The sequence below is a fragment of the Leptosomus discolor genome, chromosome 6 (genome assembly GCF_034619465.1).
Source record: "Leptosomus discolor isolate bLepDis1 chromosome 6, bLepDis1.hap2, whole genome shotgun sequence".
Lineage (NCBI taxonomy): Eukaryota > Metazoa > Chordata > Aves > Leptosomiformes > Leptosomidae > Leptosomus > Leptosomus discolor.
This window is the reverse complement of record NC_141396.1, coordinates 46,085,041-46,102,250: the sequence shown is the minus strand read 5'-3', so window position 1 is coordinate 46,102,250 and position 17,210 is coordinate 46,085,041. Positions and strand designations below refer to the sequence as shown.

The 17,210-nt window shown below is 36.5% G+C and overlaps 1 protein-coding gene across 1 annotated transcript in view; it reads right to left on the bottom strand.

Moving 5' to 3' along the window:
- The window catches only part of MALRD1 (MAM and LDL receptor class A domain containing 1), a 268,374-nt gene that overhangs the window by 79,393 nt on the left and 171,771 nt on the right, over positions 1 to 17,210 (bottom strand). Inside the window, exons 30-32 of the mRNA XM_086467325.1 lie at positions 12,187 to 12,315; positions 7,816 to 7,977; positions 1,248 to 1,405 (exon numbers count right to left, since the gene is read on the bottom strand). Of these exons, the coding sequence (XP_086323451.1) occupies positions 1,248 to 1,405; positions 7,816 to 7,977; positions 12,187 to 12,315 (449 nt within the window). The remainder of the gene's footprint in view (positions 1 to 1,247; positions 1,406 to 7,815; positions 7,978 to 12,186; positions 12,316 to 17,210) is intronic.

Genomic DNA, 17,210 nt, shown 5'->3' with positions numbered 1-17,210 from the left:
AAAGCCATAAACAGAGAACCTCATTTGTATGTGGGAGTAAGGCAATTCTTTATGGATCTCTTTATGAAATTGAAGGCAATGAGAGTTAATTAAACTAGCCTGTTTGAAATGACAAAAAAATATTAAAAAGCAGACTTTGTTTGGCTGTCTGCCTACTAACTTGCACAAGGGCCACACACATGTACTTATTCACTACTGCTGAGCATTCTGTGATTCTTGAGAAACTTCACAAGATCCTTTAAAAAATCTTGTCTGCATTCTTGCATACTGTCATGTCCAGGATGTTTGAATTTAAGCAAACAGATAATCATAGATAATCTCACAATATTTCAGTTACCAATAGAACCAAACAGCAATTGCTGATTGATTTTTACTTTGATTTAATCTGGAACTGCTCTTGACCTTTACCTACTGTTTTGTTTTCTTAATCTTAATGTGCAAACTTTGTGCTATATTCAGATAATAAAATTACAAGATTGCAATACAAACACTTCTTAAAAATTCATCTTAAGTGACTGAAGTATCTTCAGGAAGAATACATTTTGAGCGTTTTTATTCACGCATAGTAAAACTGACATTACCTGTATTTTCAAAATTTAACAAACTGCCACAGATAGGAGTCCTGCTCAGATGTCTAAAAAAGGCACTGTGTAACATATTTATTCACTGAGCCACATGAAATGAGTTGTTTGCCAAGGGCTCACATCACTGATTGGTCTTTTACTAGAGCACTTAACAACTAAAAGGTGCCCATTAAGGATGCTTGGGAAACAGCAAGAAGACATTTTCATGGAAGCTTGAGCTGTAATTGTTACTATGGTTAAGTGCTTTATTTCCAGTTATTTTAATCAAACCCTGTCCATACATGGTGACATTTACATGTTTAAAACTTCTCTTTTAAACCACATCTTGTTTTTGTCCTAAGCATTGCTAACTGTTCTATTTTAGGTTAAAGAGTGAATTGTGCAGAGAAGAACTGCACTGATGTTTAGTAGGTTTAAGTACGATAGTCAAACATGCGAAGTTAATTCTTACATATGTAGCAAAAGGACTTCAAGTGGAATTAAACAGAATTGTCACTTGATCTTGTTGGCAAAAGTTTTGTATATAGGTGTAACTGCAGTGAAGTTGTGATGAAGTACTGCTAATATAAGCTCAGATTTTAATCATTCTAGATGCAGAAATGCAACTACTACTAAAGCAAATACTACTATATCATAATTCAGTAGACGTGCTTTTTCTCTTACCTTTAAGACTCCTGTTTGCCTAGAAGCGAACATCCAGAACCAGAACCGAACCCTACAGACCCCAAGGCTAGCTGGGAAGAGTTTGGTGGTAATTATCCTTGCTCTGTTTCCTTCCTTCTGGGCAGACGAGTTTACATACAAAAAATGCTGTCCTTTACCTTAATAAAAAGATAAAAAACATTTATAGATTTTCAATACTACTTTATGCTTCAGAGCATAAGCATTTTTACAGACACAGATGCTGGTACCTTTTACCATGTACTCATATAACTTACCTTGATTGTACAGAGCTATTCTGTGTTAATACTTTGTGTACGTATGGTTTTTACAAACAATATTAAGATAACCTTCCTCAGAGGTCAGTCTGCCTTTTTCATCCTTCTGTAAATACTTGATCTATATTTGAATAACAAATTTAAAACCTGTTGCAAACACACTCATTGACCCACAGATTCTAAGGATCTGTTTGAATGTTGACATTGTAGGAGTCAGGAGCACCTTTGCTCATAGCTCTTACCCAGGAAAATTCTCTGTCATGCAGCATGGCAGTAGGGAACATATCGAAGCCCTGAGGCTTGATAATGGGCCAAGATATCCATGTCTTTTACTGTACAGCTGCTGCTGAAGAACCACAAGGTAGCATAAAAGACAATTCATTGTTCAGTTCCAAGCAGAAAAAGATGCCACCCTCTTACACCCCAAAAGGGACCTATCACACAAAATGAACACATACCACAAAAGGAAGTGGTTGAATAGGCAAATCAAGCTGCTGGCTTGTTCAGTTTTTTGTATTAACTAGTAGTGACCCATTTCTTTGTCATCCCTCTAATTCCATCTGCTATGGTAAAAGCAAGGTTTGGTCCTGCATGGAGAGAAGAGTGTGATGAAACCTGCTGCAGTGAAGATATTTTTCCCAAAGAGGAGGGCACCTATTGGGGCTGCCTTGAGTAGCAATACATAGAAGACCTTAGCAGACAACTTCCTCCTAAATCCAAAAGCAGCAACACCTGAAGATCAGAGCTGAGTTAGTAGTTGTTTTGGAGTAGTGGAACTACTCCAAAGAAAGAGTCAACCCTATTGCTCAATTCTTTTTCCTAATGTAAAAGGATGAATTCCCATTCATTAAAACCAGATCAAGCTTTTGTCTTTTTGTTCTAGTGCTTTCTTCAGTTTTCATTGGGAATGCAGTTCTGACATCTTTCCAGATTGATCTCCTTGTAACTTCACTGACAGAGTACTAGGTAAAGCACAGTGTGCTCTTTCTAATCTGGTATGGAAGTGATGCCTTAGCTGCAGCCAGAGTAGCTGTAGAATGGTTAACTACATCAAAGCAGCTTCTTCTGGGGGGAAAAAAAAACCCAAGACAAAAAACCAACCCAACCCAAATCTCATTCTTCTATCTCAAGACCGTAATCAGGCTCAAAAACAAAGGTTTAGCTTAACTTTGCAGTACTTTACAAGGCGAAGGCTTCAGAGTGACTGAGACTTTCATCAAGTTAGACAGGGGCTGGGAGGGGCTAGGAAGGTGTGTCAAGATGCAGGTAGCATATTTTATCTAAGGTCAGTTCACTCCTGTCTGAACCCCCTTCACTTTTGTAACTGTTGCTTGGTTTTTTAATCCTGGTAGGCTGAGGGTGGAGTTTAAGACCTACTTAAGAGGGGTGCAGCTGTCTGGATACATGCTGCTATTTGATGAGGGTCAAGGTCCTGTAGAGAGGAGGTGCAACAGTGTTACGGTAAGCATCAATGGATGAAATGAAGATGTGATCTTCATCCTTACCACCTGTCAACAGCCACTACATCTGTGTGGGCTGTAACTTTTAAGAAGGTATGATTGTAAAGGGATTGTAATGGTCTCAAGGCAGATGCACAGAAGAGATGTTCAATGAATTAATTGCTATTCTGGAAAGGAAAGAAATATTTGTAAATCAAACTGGATAGTGATGGACCCAACTTAATTGCTAAAATTTTGTTTTTCCCATATATTGAAAAATTATTAAAATAGTATAAGCATCATATGCTAAGGCATGATTGCTAAGTTTTCTGGTAGACTGCTGAAAGTCGCCCAGGTCGCAGCCTCATTATAATACCTAGAAGGCAAATGATATCCTTCTCCTTTAGTACTTTTCCAGTACTAAAATCAATTTGTGTTAGAACAAATATAAGAATTTTTTTTTACAGCTGTAGTATCAATGAGAGATACAGTCTAGCAGTTCTTATTAGTAAGGTGGCAAATGCAGATTTTAAGAAAGCAAAACCAGAGAGCTGCTTATCGCTCTGTTACTTCTAGAGTCAGACCCACTTGAACTGGGGTGAAAATACCAAAAATTATTTCCCATCTCAAGTGAGCTGCAGTTATTTCTACCTAAAATTGATTGCAATTTTAGGCCTTTCACTCAGAAAATTAAGCTATGTAATGGGCTTTCAAAATGTTATCTGACACGCCATTCTTACAGACTTGCAAATGATCATTTGTTCAGAGTGAGAATTATTCAGCATGAATTTCAGTCAAAGGAAACCCAGAATTTGGTCTATTTGTAAATAGCAATGGCTATCAAGGAAATTATCTTAATTTCTCTTGCTGTCTTTGAAGCAATCTTATTTGAGATGATATTTTCAGGTGAGGTTATCTGTGTGTCATATAACACCTCAAGCTTTTTCAAGAAACAGAAGTTTTTCTCAGAGGAGAAGAAACTATTTGAAAGATTATAATGACATGGATATACTATATTCTTCATAAATAGAATGGTCCCATATGGTTGCATAGCGACCAGCAAACTGGAAGACCAAAGTGCCTGGCTCCTTGGTACATGATATAAGATGTATGGCAAAACGATATATGATATATAGCTAAAGGTAAAGAAGTTTGGGTTTCCATTTGGCTGAAGTTTTTGGGGTTGAAACGCTTGATCAGCTACATGCTCTGAATATTCATATAGCTCACGGATGCAGTGGCAAAATTTTGAAAGTGTGCTGGTTTTGAGCAAGAAATAATGATTTGGAAAGGAATATTTTTACATTTGAGACCTGTATAAGCTACACACTGCTTATCTTGCAGAATGTTAAACAGGTGAAACATAGTTACTATTTATCACTAAAAGTCTTTGTTTTCAAATCACAGGGATTATCTTCTCCCAGAGACTGTACCAATGCAATAAGTTAGTTTTGTTAAATTAATATTTGTATCCATCTGAAAGCTCTAATGTCAATTTAAGTTGTGCTAGATGGGCAATATAAAACACATTTAAACCAATACGAGATTCCTCTGCACGAAGTTGTGCTAATACACTTAATACAAAATTGGTATAATATCCCAGGCTTCATTATATTGCTATAATGGCATGCATGCTCTGTACAATGAATTTATATACTTAGTAACTAGAAGAAATGAGTTTGGAACAAGGAGGAATTGGATTTGGGTCAGGAGCGGGCTGTTAGATACTTCTGGACATTACAGATCATCAGTATCTAGGCTGTTGACAATTCTGACAAGTGATTTCTCTACAGCTAATGTGAATATTTCTTGCCCAGGTAATTTACAAGTAAGTTACATATCTGGGTAATTTTGCAAACACATTTGCTCTAATTTTGTTTTTCTTTTTCTTTGCTTTTTATTAACTTTGTTTTTCTTACAATTGCTGGGTGATTTCACAGAAGCAAAATAAAACAAATTAAATGCGAGAAACTGAAATAGAAAAGCGCACAAAATCTCCTTGAAGAGCCAAGGGCTACTGGTTGTTTTGTCATCACACTGCATCAAAGGAACAGCAAGAAAGCGAGTCAGACTACTGATTTGCAAGGAACAGCTTGCCTGGAACAGCTGCAATAGTTTCTACCTCTACCTGTCTGTTCTGTCCCTTTCCAAGAGGAATGGACTTCCACATTTACAGCCTGCAATAGCAACACAAACTAGTACGGGTGTCTGCTTTCTCTGAAATGAAAAACTGTGATTTGTGGCTGTTAAGCAGTTCCCTCATGATCAGGTGAGAAGTTCCTGCAGCATGTGCAGAATCCTCTAAAGGAAAAGGGAGGATAAACAAATAGGACAGTTACAGCCACCCACTGATAAGGTGTCTCTGTTGACTGGGGACACATAAAGCCCCCCAAAAGAGTAAAAACCTGGAGATCAAGCTGCTTACAAATTCAACAGAAAAACAGTAGAGATTGTGATACCTGTACATTGAATATTAACAATTTGCTGATTAGATGGAAATTAAAATAGGGTTTCTAACCATCAGAGCTTCTGGAAACGAAAGTTAAACACTTCTCAAATAGAGATTCATACATTTATGATGGAAATTAATATTCTATCCAGATTTTTTATATTATCTAATCTATGGAATATATTCTATATTTATATAATACAATATATAATTATAGCTTGTTGTCTACATAACACAGATAACTGTAATTGCCTATCAATAAATTTCATTCTCTTAATAATCAATAAGCACTCTGGTAGTAGTTTATCGACAACGTCTTGAAGGGGCATCTAGGGAAACAATTCTATATTACGATTTCTGTCAAGCCAATGTCAGGGAGGTAAGTTAAACCAAAGTCTTAGGTAGGAACCTTAAGCATTTTATGTGCATCCACACACACTGCTTGTCAGCCATTCTTGAAGGACCACAGCCATTCTTGAATGACCAGTGTATGATTGCACATTGAGCTCTGCCCTTCAGCCAGTTCTTCACCCAGCACACCGTGAACCCACTCATCCCACAGTTGGACAATTGTCCAGAAGGATGCTGTGAAGGACAGTATCAAAAGCCTTATTAAATCCAGACAAACTACATCCACCACCTTCCCTTCATCCACTGGGCCGGTGGCCTTATTATAGAAGGAGATCAAGTTAGTCAAACGGGACTTTCCCTTTGTGAACCCATTCTGACTGTGCCTGATGATTGCATACTCTTTAAAAGCCTTGCAATAGTACACAGTATGATCTTCTCCATAGTTTTCCTATGAACTGATGTTAGTCTAACAGGTCTGTAGCTCCCTGGGTCTTCCCTCACATCTTTTTTTGTAGATGGGAATAATGTCGGCTGGCTAGTCCAGTCAGCAGGGACCTCCCTAGACTCCCAAGACCTTTGTTAGATGACCAAGAGGTATCTTGCCATAACATCTGCTAGCTCCTTCCATACTCTGGGATGAATACGATCAGGCCTCATGGACTTATGAACATTCAGCTGATACAGCTGGTCCCTGACAATTTCAGCACCCACAAATGCCAAATCACTGTTCTCACACTCGTGGTCCTCTGACTCAGGGGACCAGGCAGCCCAAGGTCTATCCGTATTATTAAAGACTGAGGCAGAAACCGCATTGAATGCTTCCATCATCTGTTCATCCCTATTAGTCAGATGACCATTTTCTACAAGTATCAGTCCAATGTTTTCTGTTCACACTGCAGTTACACTTACAGAAATGACAAGTATTAGGGCCTTCTATAAGGAATGAACAAAATACTAATAATTGGTGAGAAAATTGCAAAGCTGGTGACTGGGAGAGGGAAAGAAAACAACAGATTAAGCTGAGTTCTCAGAAAAAACATGACTTAGCTAGAGGTTAGCAACATGTCCTAACGTTGTTTTGTCCGGGTGCAAGCTGATATTGAAAACAGAAAGCTAACACTTTCACGGAGCTGCCTGTAAAAATGCTTACAAAGCAACAAGGTTTTCCAGAGATTGTCTATAGCACAGTCAGGGTCACTGGATGGTCTCGGTCAAGGTGCTGCCTAATAGAAGCTCTACACATTGTGCTCAGGTGACCTGAGAGAAATGGGTGACTGGACTATTATTTGCATCTCTGTTTATCCAAAGGTTTTCAGACCTTCAGCAGTGTATGGATTCACTGTCACAACATTTCTGAGTAAGACCTGATGGAATGTCTTATGACCCATGATTATCACCAAATATATCCTCTTTTTATTGTATTAAAATTTCTATATCCGTAGTTCTTTAAAAGTTTTCGAATTAATAAGATCATTGCAGACAGTTGCTGCATTTGTTCAGGCATGCTGTACTGTTTTAGAAAGAGGTCTGTTGTGTTCCAGATGTGATGATTAATTAGTATCTTCACATTATATTTAGCAGTTCATTGTCTAGGAAATTACTAAACAAATGCATCAAGCTGAAGTGGAGTATAAAGAATGATATAATCAGAACCACTCTGAAGAGAGCAATCTATAAAAATATAGTGCTGCTGAAGCAATGATTTAAAAGGTTGGTAATAGGCTACTATGCCAAGCTGTTTGGTTTTGTGTTCAGACAGAACTAGAAGTATAGACAGTATAAATGACGAGACTTAAGTTGATAAACATTTAATATACTTTTTGCATGACTTTTTTGTGATACATACCCTCTATTGTAATTTTAATATAAAAGTAAACATTTTAAATGCTTGTTGGAACTGCTTTGTGAACTGCGCTAATTGCTCACTATGACTTGTCTGCACAGCTGATCACACTGAGATTTGCAGTTATCTTGGCATTAATCTATAGAATTGTTTTTTTTAATTCAGTGAATATTTCATTTTCCCAAGAGTGATGTAGGACACTTGCCAATACCTGGTGTATGGTCAGTATCAGGACCCGTTTGTCCTATGACAGCGCTGTTGCTAATATCCCAGTCAAAATCATCACTAGGGTCTTGTGTTAATCCACATACAGTGGTCCATTCTTGATCTTGTGTTTCAAAGTTACAGCTTCCAGGAATACTTGTGTAATAACCTGAAAATATAGCAAGAATTAAATTATTATCCCAGTTCTTATATGTAAAAGGCTATAACGAACATACCGTACTTGGCAATGAGAAGGATTCTATTTGGCTAATGCTGTGATTCCCTGTGTTCCATGTGCTGACATAAACAATATGTGGTGGTTAGTGAGGAAAGAAAAAAAATCACCCTTTGCTTCCTAGGCAGTTTTAAACAAACTTAAACTTTATTACAGATATATGCCCATGTAAGTCTTGAGAAGAAAAAGATGACTTCACCAATTTTAGTTAACATTCAAGGTTAATGGACAGAATGATTCCCAATCAATGAGCCAGCATAACTGGACTCCACTTCCACAGTGATGTATTTCATGAATATATGTTGTCTCATCCTTGTGAATGTTATGCCTGAAGGCAGCTTTATGACAAGAAGGTTCTAGTTACTAGGACACTAACTGAATTCAGGAGAGCTTTGTTAAATCCCATTTCTAGATCCACTTCCGATGTTTCAGGTGACTTTGGAAAAGTAATTAATCCACAAAATTATACAAATGCTGTGTTAGAGATGATCAAATAGCATCACAAACTCTTCTTTGGCCTCTAAAGATTTTTTCCTTAGCTATAAAGCAGAGGCAGCTACACAACTGCTGAGTGAGAGCGAAGACTACCCCTGTGAGAGGACACTGGGAAAAGGTTCCAAACAATTAAATGTCACAGTCAGTCGTGTATTTCAGAAACGGGTCTGACTATGACTATTTCAGAACCATTTAGAGTGTGTTTCTCGATCTAGACGTATTCTGCAACATTAAAATAAAACTATTTCTGTATATTTTTCTAGGTATAAAAGACACAGATTAAAAAACAAATTACCTTTTAGTAATCCCTTTTGGGTTTTTTTCCTATATTCTACTTCGATACTACAGGCGCAACTGATACCATTCTTTGTAAAAATACCTCATCATTATCATAAACCTGTTTTGTGTAACCAAGACTGCACACACACTGTAACCTTGTTGACTAGCTTTCCTGTAAAAGCATGTAACCTTAGTTAAATATCTAAGACAAATCTCTTAAAAGAAGAACAATTTTGATCCAGCGAATAACCTATACCCCACTGAATGCTAGGAGAAGGATCTCTACTGTTCTGGAATGTCCTGTACTCTTATTGTACTGCAAGGGACTGAAGCGTCTCTCATGAGAAGAGGCTGAGAGAGCTGGGACTGTTCAGCCTGGAGAAGAGAATGTTCAGTGGGATTTCATCAGTGTGTATAAATACTTGCTGGGAGGGTGTAAAGAAGACAAAGCCAGATTCTTCTCAGTGGTGTCCAGCGTCAGGACAAGAGGCAATGGGCACAAATACAGGAAGCACTTTTGAAGGTTAAGAAAAAGCTTTTGTTTTTTTACTATCAGGCTGGTCAAACACTGGCACAGGTTGCCCAGAGAAGTTGTGAAGTCTCCATTCTTGGAGATATTCAAAACCTGACCGGCATAGCTCTGGGTAACCTGTTGCAGTGAACCCTGTTTTGAGCAGGAGGCTGGAACAGATGTCCTCCAAAGGTGCTTCCCACATCAACGGTTCTGTGCTTGTGTTAGTGTTATTCACAGCATGACCTTTGGGAATCATGAAAGGAATACAAAAATGCACCAAGCATCCACACTGACACTGCATTACAAGCATTATGTAAGCTTAATAAATCTTAACTCCAACACCAAACACCCTCACACACAGGTAGGGCAAAGAAGGGAATTCATTAATTGAAGCAAGTACAATTTTCTTGTACAGTTCTAACAAGATCAAAGTCCAAATGCATTTAGTATTTATACCGTTCATAATAGATTACCTGGCTTCAGGAATTTTACCCTAATATCTTAACAGTGTGTTCAGAAGGCAATTATTAATAAATATTTATGAACAGTATTTACAAGGTTGACTGAGTCACCCAACATGTCTGCACTTGCTGGGTACTTCATATTTTATGGGTGAAAAGAGTCTGTGTAGAAGCCATCAGGATTGTTCTATTTATCTGAAAAATTACTTTTATTTCAATAATTCAAGCACTCCTCTAGCTGGTTCATCATCACTGAGGTTTACTATTAATCAAATCTGCATGTATAATTGGCTGCAATTCATGAAAACTCAAACTGCTTTCATGTGTGCTTTTTTCACCTCAGTACTTCCAGCAGTTTACTGAAGAGAATGAAAATTTTGCAAGATTGCCTGACTGGACTGAATGAAGCATACAGTAAGTAATTTCTGTGAGTTTATTTAAAAAAAAAAAAAAGGGTCCACCAGCCTATGTGGATACAATTAATTTCATCCAGTTCTGTTGCAAATCCTGCACAGAGGAATTGCTGCCAAGTAGATGATGGTCCATTTACTTCTTGGGAGTTACACTGCTATAAAACTATAATAGAATGTGAAATAAGCTCAGACCTTGAGCTCAGAGAAATGGAGAAAATTGCAGACAAATGTGGCTGTAACCACTTGTGATGGGGCAGGTTAGACCGTGAAAGGCTTTCTCTGTGCCTGTTCTGCTTTCTTTTCTGATTAAGCAGCTCCTGTTGCCTTTTCATTAAAAAAACAGTTTTCTGTATCTAGAAGGTATTATGTGCCCATTAATGTTGTTCATTCCCATCTATAAGATATATGCTCAGGGAAAAGGCCTCATTTGTTGGCATCAAGATGTATCAGATATGGAAATATTATATCTGAGGCTTATCTGGGTATTCTGTATGCCAGATTACAGTATCTCTCCTCTATTGTTAACTTCATATTTTGTCAGTTCTGCAGCAACAGCAAGACTAAAGACTGAGTAAAACATTTTGATGTAACTACAGCCTTTCCACCTACAATAAAAGGATATTTCACCCTATTTATTGAAAGTGAATATCAGTAATTTTTTTTTCTTCCCTTGTAAAAGCATTTCTGCAGTATAGCATAGCCTGTGTTGCTTTACTGTGGTTCAAGATCATTTATGGCCTGAAATGTTTCCATCTATTACCTGACTAAGAAAAAAGACTTGATGCTATCAGAGCCCTTCCAGTCAACACAGCACACACACCCCCACCCCATGAAGCTACTGTATCCTGTAACAATATTTACAGAATAAATGAAGTGCCTTAGTAATTTTCTGAATATGTTTACAGAGCACTTTATGTTGCACAGTAATTCAGACTTACTGTGTTTCTGTTAGGTCTGTAAAATGTTACAAGGGTGAGTTTACAGAATATTTTGCTGCACTTACTTTGTCTAACTCCTAAAAAAATAGGAATATTTTATATAAGAAATACAGATTATCTGTTTAAAATGTATCTTTTCATGGAATCTACTTGAAAAAAAGCTAGTCTTTTAAAGGTAGTGTTCAACGTAGATTCGTTTCCTTGAATATGACTCACAAAATTCACTGTAACGCAGAGCACTGCAGGAGGTAGAAGCCACAAACAGAGACACCAGATTCAGCGTATGTACTTCAGAACTGTTATTTACTTTTATGAAAAAAATAAAGAGGGAGAAGCTCCAAGTTAAGTATTCTATAGTGACATCTTCATGTGTATTCTAGGTTGTAAGTCTGCTGTCCGGCTAAAATGATATAATTTACATCACCCAATAAAGGGTCATTATTTTTGTAACCCTGTCCAGCTAAAGCATTTAGCAACCCTATGCAAGAGAAAATGCTTTTGATTTTCAAGGGACCACCAAGCATTGGGTAATTTCACTGGAGGACTTGGATTTCATCAGAATGCAAGCATTGAATTGATACGTGCGATGCATTTAATATATCCACCAAGGTTGGTTTTGATCATAACTGCGTTACGGCAGAATTTGGCCCTCCATCTCAAAGATTAAGAATTAGACTGATCACTGAACTGTATATACGGACTGCTTAAGCTTCCTACTCCAAAAGTCTGGTCTGGACAGTGACTGTAAATAAACAAAGACACGGAGCTGGTGGGTTGGTTTGTTTGTTTGTTTGTTTTGGTTTTTTTTTATATTTAATCTTTGGTTTAAGTAAATTACACTTTTGTAACTAAATTATGCTTAACTACTTTTTGCAGCAAATGTTTTCGAGGATCTGAAAATGTCAGACCTTCTGTGTTGAGGAGCATGCAACCTGCTAGTAATTATCTTCTGACTAGCTATGTGAATTCACCTAAGCTGTGCTACAGAATTTAAAGTTATAATTTTAACTGGAGATTACATTAATACACAAAGAGATACTTACTGCAGTCAGCTTCATCTGATAGGTCTTCACAGTCTGGTTTGTAGTCGCAGACGAAACGAGACTCTATGCAATTCTCATTCTCACACACGAAATCAGTGAGGGCAGGACATTCCTTGGGATTCTCTCCAACTAAAACCAACAGCACATTTAAATCAATGTTGTAATTAAATCAAAGGATGCTCTTTTTTATTTGTTTAGCTATTATACACCATGGCTTCAGTGATTTGCTGCTTCCAGCTGAATTTTTTGGTCTCATTCTTTTAATGGTGCATTACACGTGTCTAGACTATTGTATTGGTCTGGCCCAAAGTTTCCAAGGTAGGAAGTTCTGCCTGGAAGAAAATTCAGTTCAGCACCAACACGACTGTTTCCCCAGTATATCTGTTGTTCACATTCCATAAAAAAAGGTTCCATGACCTATTGGAAAGTAGACAGGCTAAAGGCTCTATTCTGCTCATAATTACAGGACATCATTTAGAAAATAAGAATATTTTAAACTGAGAAAATCACTGTTATACAACATTTGTGTAATGCATAAGCTTTTAAAGCCTTTATAAGACATTTAACTTCTTTTTAAGAGCTTAGAGAAACTTCTGCTCTGAGTGTGTAAACCACCCAGAAACCCCTTGTACGGTATTTAATATGAGGATCTGCTTTACAACAACTATTTTTGATCATCTCTGAAAATGAGTGCAAACTGTGTCACAAAACGAGAGTAACTTAGTAACTTGCACATAAAACACTAGGGCCAAACATGAGATTCAGCCATTTCTGAACTGTCAGATGATTAAAGAAACTTACAGAAATTGTTTTTTACTTCAGTGCACCGAGTGCATGATTTCAAGTCACAGTAATTGAAACAGTTCTGATAATCCCAAATGCAATATTTAAGATGCACTGTCAACCTAAGAATGTTTTGCAGTTTAGAGCTCTAGTGGTGCATAGCATAGTCAAATTAAATATTCTAAAATCTTATTCAGAATTGTGGTGTTAAAAATCAGCTTTCCAGAGTACACACTCATTCTGACCAAAAATCTTACACCAGGATAAAAACTGAATCAAAACAAAGTGTGTTTTAACTATGAAATACAACTTCAGCATCAACAACCCCAACAATCAAACAAAGGTTCACACAGAAGTTGCAACTTAGAAGATTCATTTTTTACCAAACATTCTTAAATAGAACATAGAAATTCTCTTTAATCAGAAAAATGTATTAAAGAATATGTTCTCAATTCTAAGGGTTGACCTGCAATTTAACAACTACAAAAAAAAGTTAGAAACCACTTTGAACAAAGAAAAAGAAAGGACATTCAAAATATTATCTTGCTTATTTCTTATTTTTTCATCAAAATTACAGGTTTGCCAAAATCTGACTTTGAGTCAATCAGTACTGAATTTGGAGAAGACTGTTTCCAAGAACAGTGTTCAAACTTCCCTCTAGGGAGTTTCAGTATAGAGTAAAACAATGTCTCCTAATGAGCAGCCTAAGAAGTGTTTAAAGCTGGCATTTCAGGTAAAATGAGAAATTTTCATTACGTATTATTTCATTACACATGTTGATTATGTGGGACAGTACGTAAAAATATATAGGTTTTTGCCTGATTGTACTCCTCAGTGGTACTCTCGTCACCAGTAAGTAGAAAGATACCATGATGGTTGATTTTATACAGCACGTAGTATTATATATATTTTTTGTTCCCCTCACCCATTCACAACATTCCACGAAAATCCAAACATACAGAAAAAATATTCTAAGCAGAAAACACGTGAGAAAATACGGCAAATTTTCTTTCTCGCCTGTTTCTTCTAACAACAGATCAAGAATCCTATAAGGAAAAAAATTAACATACTGTTGAATACACTCCAAATAAATTAGGACAAAAATTTCAATTAAAAAAAAATAATCAGTTGTACTTTGCTCACTGAGTTACTCTGAAGGTATCTGTGAGAAGTTACAACATTAAAATGGATCGTGAGCCACAGTAAGCAAAAGAATGAGCCCATGTATGAAAATGTCAGCGGTGGAAAACTGAAATATTCGATACACCAATGTGGATTTGTCACACAACGGGAATGAGAGGAATCATAGGGAATTGAAATGTTTTCCATAAGTACTAAGCTTATTTCTGAGTATGTTATGAAAAATTGGCAGAGAGCTAAGATATCCAAAACCAAAAGAAAACATTTCATTTTAATTTAAGAAAACTGTTGCCCAGAAAGAAACTTGCACTTAATGAAAAGGCCATAGATATTCTTTTTTTTCCCCTAACCTTCTAAATCTTTGGTTTAGCCACTAAACTGAACAATCCATTGTTTGCTCAGTTCTACATATAATCTTACATCATGGAAAATACTCATAACATATATGGAGTGTTAGTCTACAGGTGCGACATGAATGATAAAGGAACGGCATAGAGCTATAAAAATTGGGGAAGCCATAAAAATTGGGGGTGTGGTTTGTGGTTTGTTTTTTTTTTTTTTAAGTCAGAACAGAAGCTCCAACAATATTTATTAATTTCCAGCGATCTTACAAATTTCTTGGGCAAGTTACTTTTGTTTTTCATAGTGCTTTTCTCTCTCTTCCTCTGCAATTATTCAGTCCATAAATTTGTGGGGTCTGAAGACTATACAGATGTGCTGCAAGTCAAAAGACCACAATCCATTCCTTTCCCACAAAAAGAGAATACAGGCATCAAAAATGCACTCCAAACCAAACCAAAATAATATAGAATATAACACACGCAAACACAGAGACGAATTTCATATCTTATGATAACAACTGAGTTTCAAGTCAGTGTAGGAATAACAAGATTAACAGGAATCAGTGAAGCAATTAAATCATCGATTTTCTCCTAGATCAAAGTTGATGGGCCACAGCACATATCCTTGTAAACCACCTTTTTTTCCCTTAGAGAAAATACTTGGGGATTAGATTCTCATAAATTTAAAAAAAAATTAAAACCGTTATTATGACATAGCAAAATGCTAATGGTTTGTCATATCCGTTTATTTGGTTTCCTCTTGGAATTGCAGCATTTCCTGAAAACCAGACACCACAAGAAACTAGCACAGGGCATATTTTAGATGAAGTAGTAACTACTGACTATGAGTTACGCAAATCTCTATGTCAAATTAAATGGCAGTACTTGAAAAGGAAAAAGCATACACAGGCTATTGTTTTTCAGTTAAGTACAATTTGGATTGATGGAGCAAAGAGCCATAGAGTCTTCTAAGTAGGTTTTAAGAGCCCAATAGAACTGGCTTGGCTTTTGGATCACTAAACCCTATAAGAGCAGCATGTTAATGACAGTTGTCATAGAACATACATTTACATACACTCATTTTCATTTCTACATATTTTTTTCTGCACAATGAAATTCTTAGAATACCATCAAAGATAAGACTTTCTCTAGCAAGAATACGTGGGTGTTTGTGTATACATAGAAAACAAGCAAGACACAAATGCATGTTGTGCATACCACAAACTGAGATTCTACTGTGGCTACATCACAAGCTATATATGTATATCCATCTCCAGTACATGTTATCTATGGAAGACTAGCCCGTATGGTACTCACAGAATTTATATACATGACAAGAGTTATTTGAAGATAGCTGATAAATACAACACTATTAACGCAGACATGTTGTTTCAGCTGCCAGGAGAAGACTGGCTACGGAAGAACTCATGAAAATGGTTTTCTTTCCTTTAAGTTTGCTACTAGAGGACAGCACTGGGCCAGTGACTGTTTCTCTGACTCTGTGAGTATAAGAACTTTCTTTTACCAATACTTTGTAAGATGAAAATATTCCCGTGATATCAATTACATCTAAAATCATGGAAAGAACCAGACAGGCCAAATATCAGCTCTATAAGATATAGATGTTGAGTGTCTGAAACAAAATGGACAACTGCAAAAATTTTTTTAGTTTGATAGATACCAGTAAGTTTCATAGATTGGGTACTAAGTTGATACAATGAATGTTCTCCTGTTTAAAATATTTATCATCAAAACACTGATTGATCACGTAGCCAAAAAGAAGAGATGCTCTTGCCATGTTAGACTTACAGAAGCTGTTAGAGGTTATGTTTGGCCAGTGCTGTGTGCCTGTGAAAGGCATAGGGTGAATCCCAAGTTATTATGGTTGCTAAAGGCTGCAGTGAACAAGACCTTGAGCTGTTTTGAAAAGCAACATGTAACTCAAGGTCAAGTACACTGAGCTGCTGTTTACCATGAGTCTCCTCTGCAATCCAAGAGGAATGCATGTACTTCACTGAATATTACACCACCACCATGTCAACAGTATGAAATGAAACATGCAATGTATATTCAAGCAAATGAGACTTTTTCCCCCCCTATTTCTCTTTCTAGAAATTAAGTTCCTTTCTGAGTAGAAATGTTTTCAAATTACAGTTGAAAATTCACCTCTTTCTATTATTTGAGTTTAAATTGTGTTGTGTAGTGAGGGTATTTATACCACTTCCCTTCTCTCTTCCATAATACTTAAGATATATGAATAATCAAAGATAAAGTAATTAAAAATATTTTGAGGAAAATATATTCAGTGAAAGAAACTTTATTTTCCAAGTGTCACCATTTGTTTAAATTAAAATGTATGAAATACAAGCTCCTTGAAGGTTTTGTTAGAACTGGAACTCAACTGTACTCTACTCTGAAGTTCAGAAATTATGAAACACAGTTTGCATCAAGGTTCAGATTTGCTCACCCCCATTGTTCAGTACTACATGACTTTTTATAGAACATTAAAACTCTATTAGTAAACTCATCAATAATGTTTCTGTCCATGGATGACCTTGGCAATTTTTTGCAGGGGAAACTAGACGAAAAGTTTCTACTCATGTAAGCTAGACATACTTTCAAATAAGCCTCTTCTGAAATTCAAAAACCATAAGGAATTCTCCTCATAGAACGTGTCATTTAAAAGACCAGATTTAATTAAAAGATATACATTGGCTCTGACATAAACAGCAGATCTAACAAATTATATTGACTTTTAGG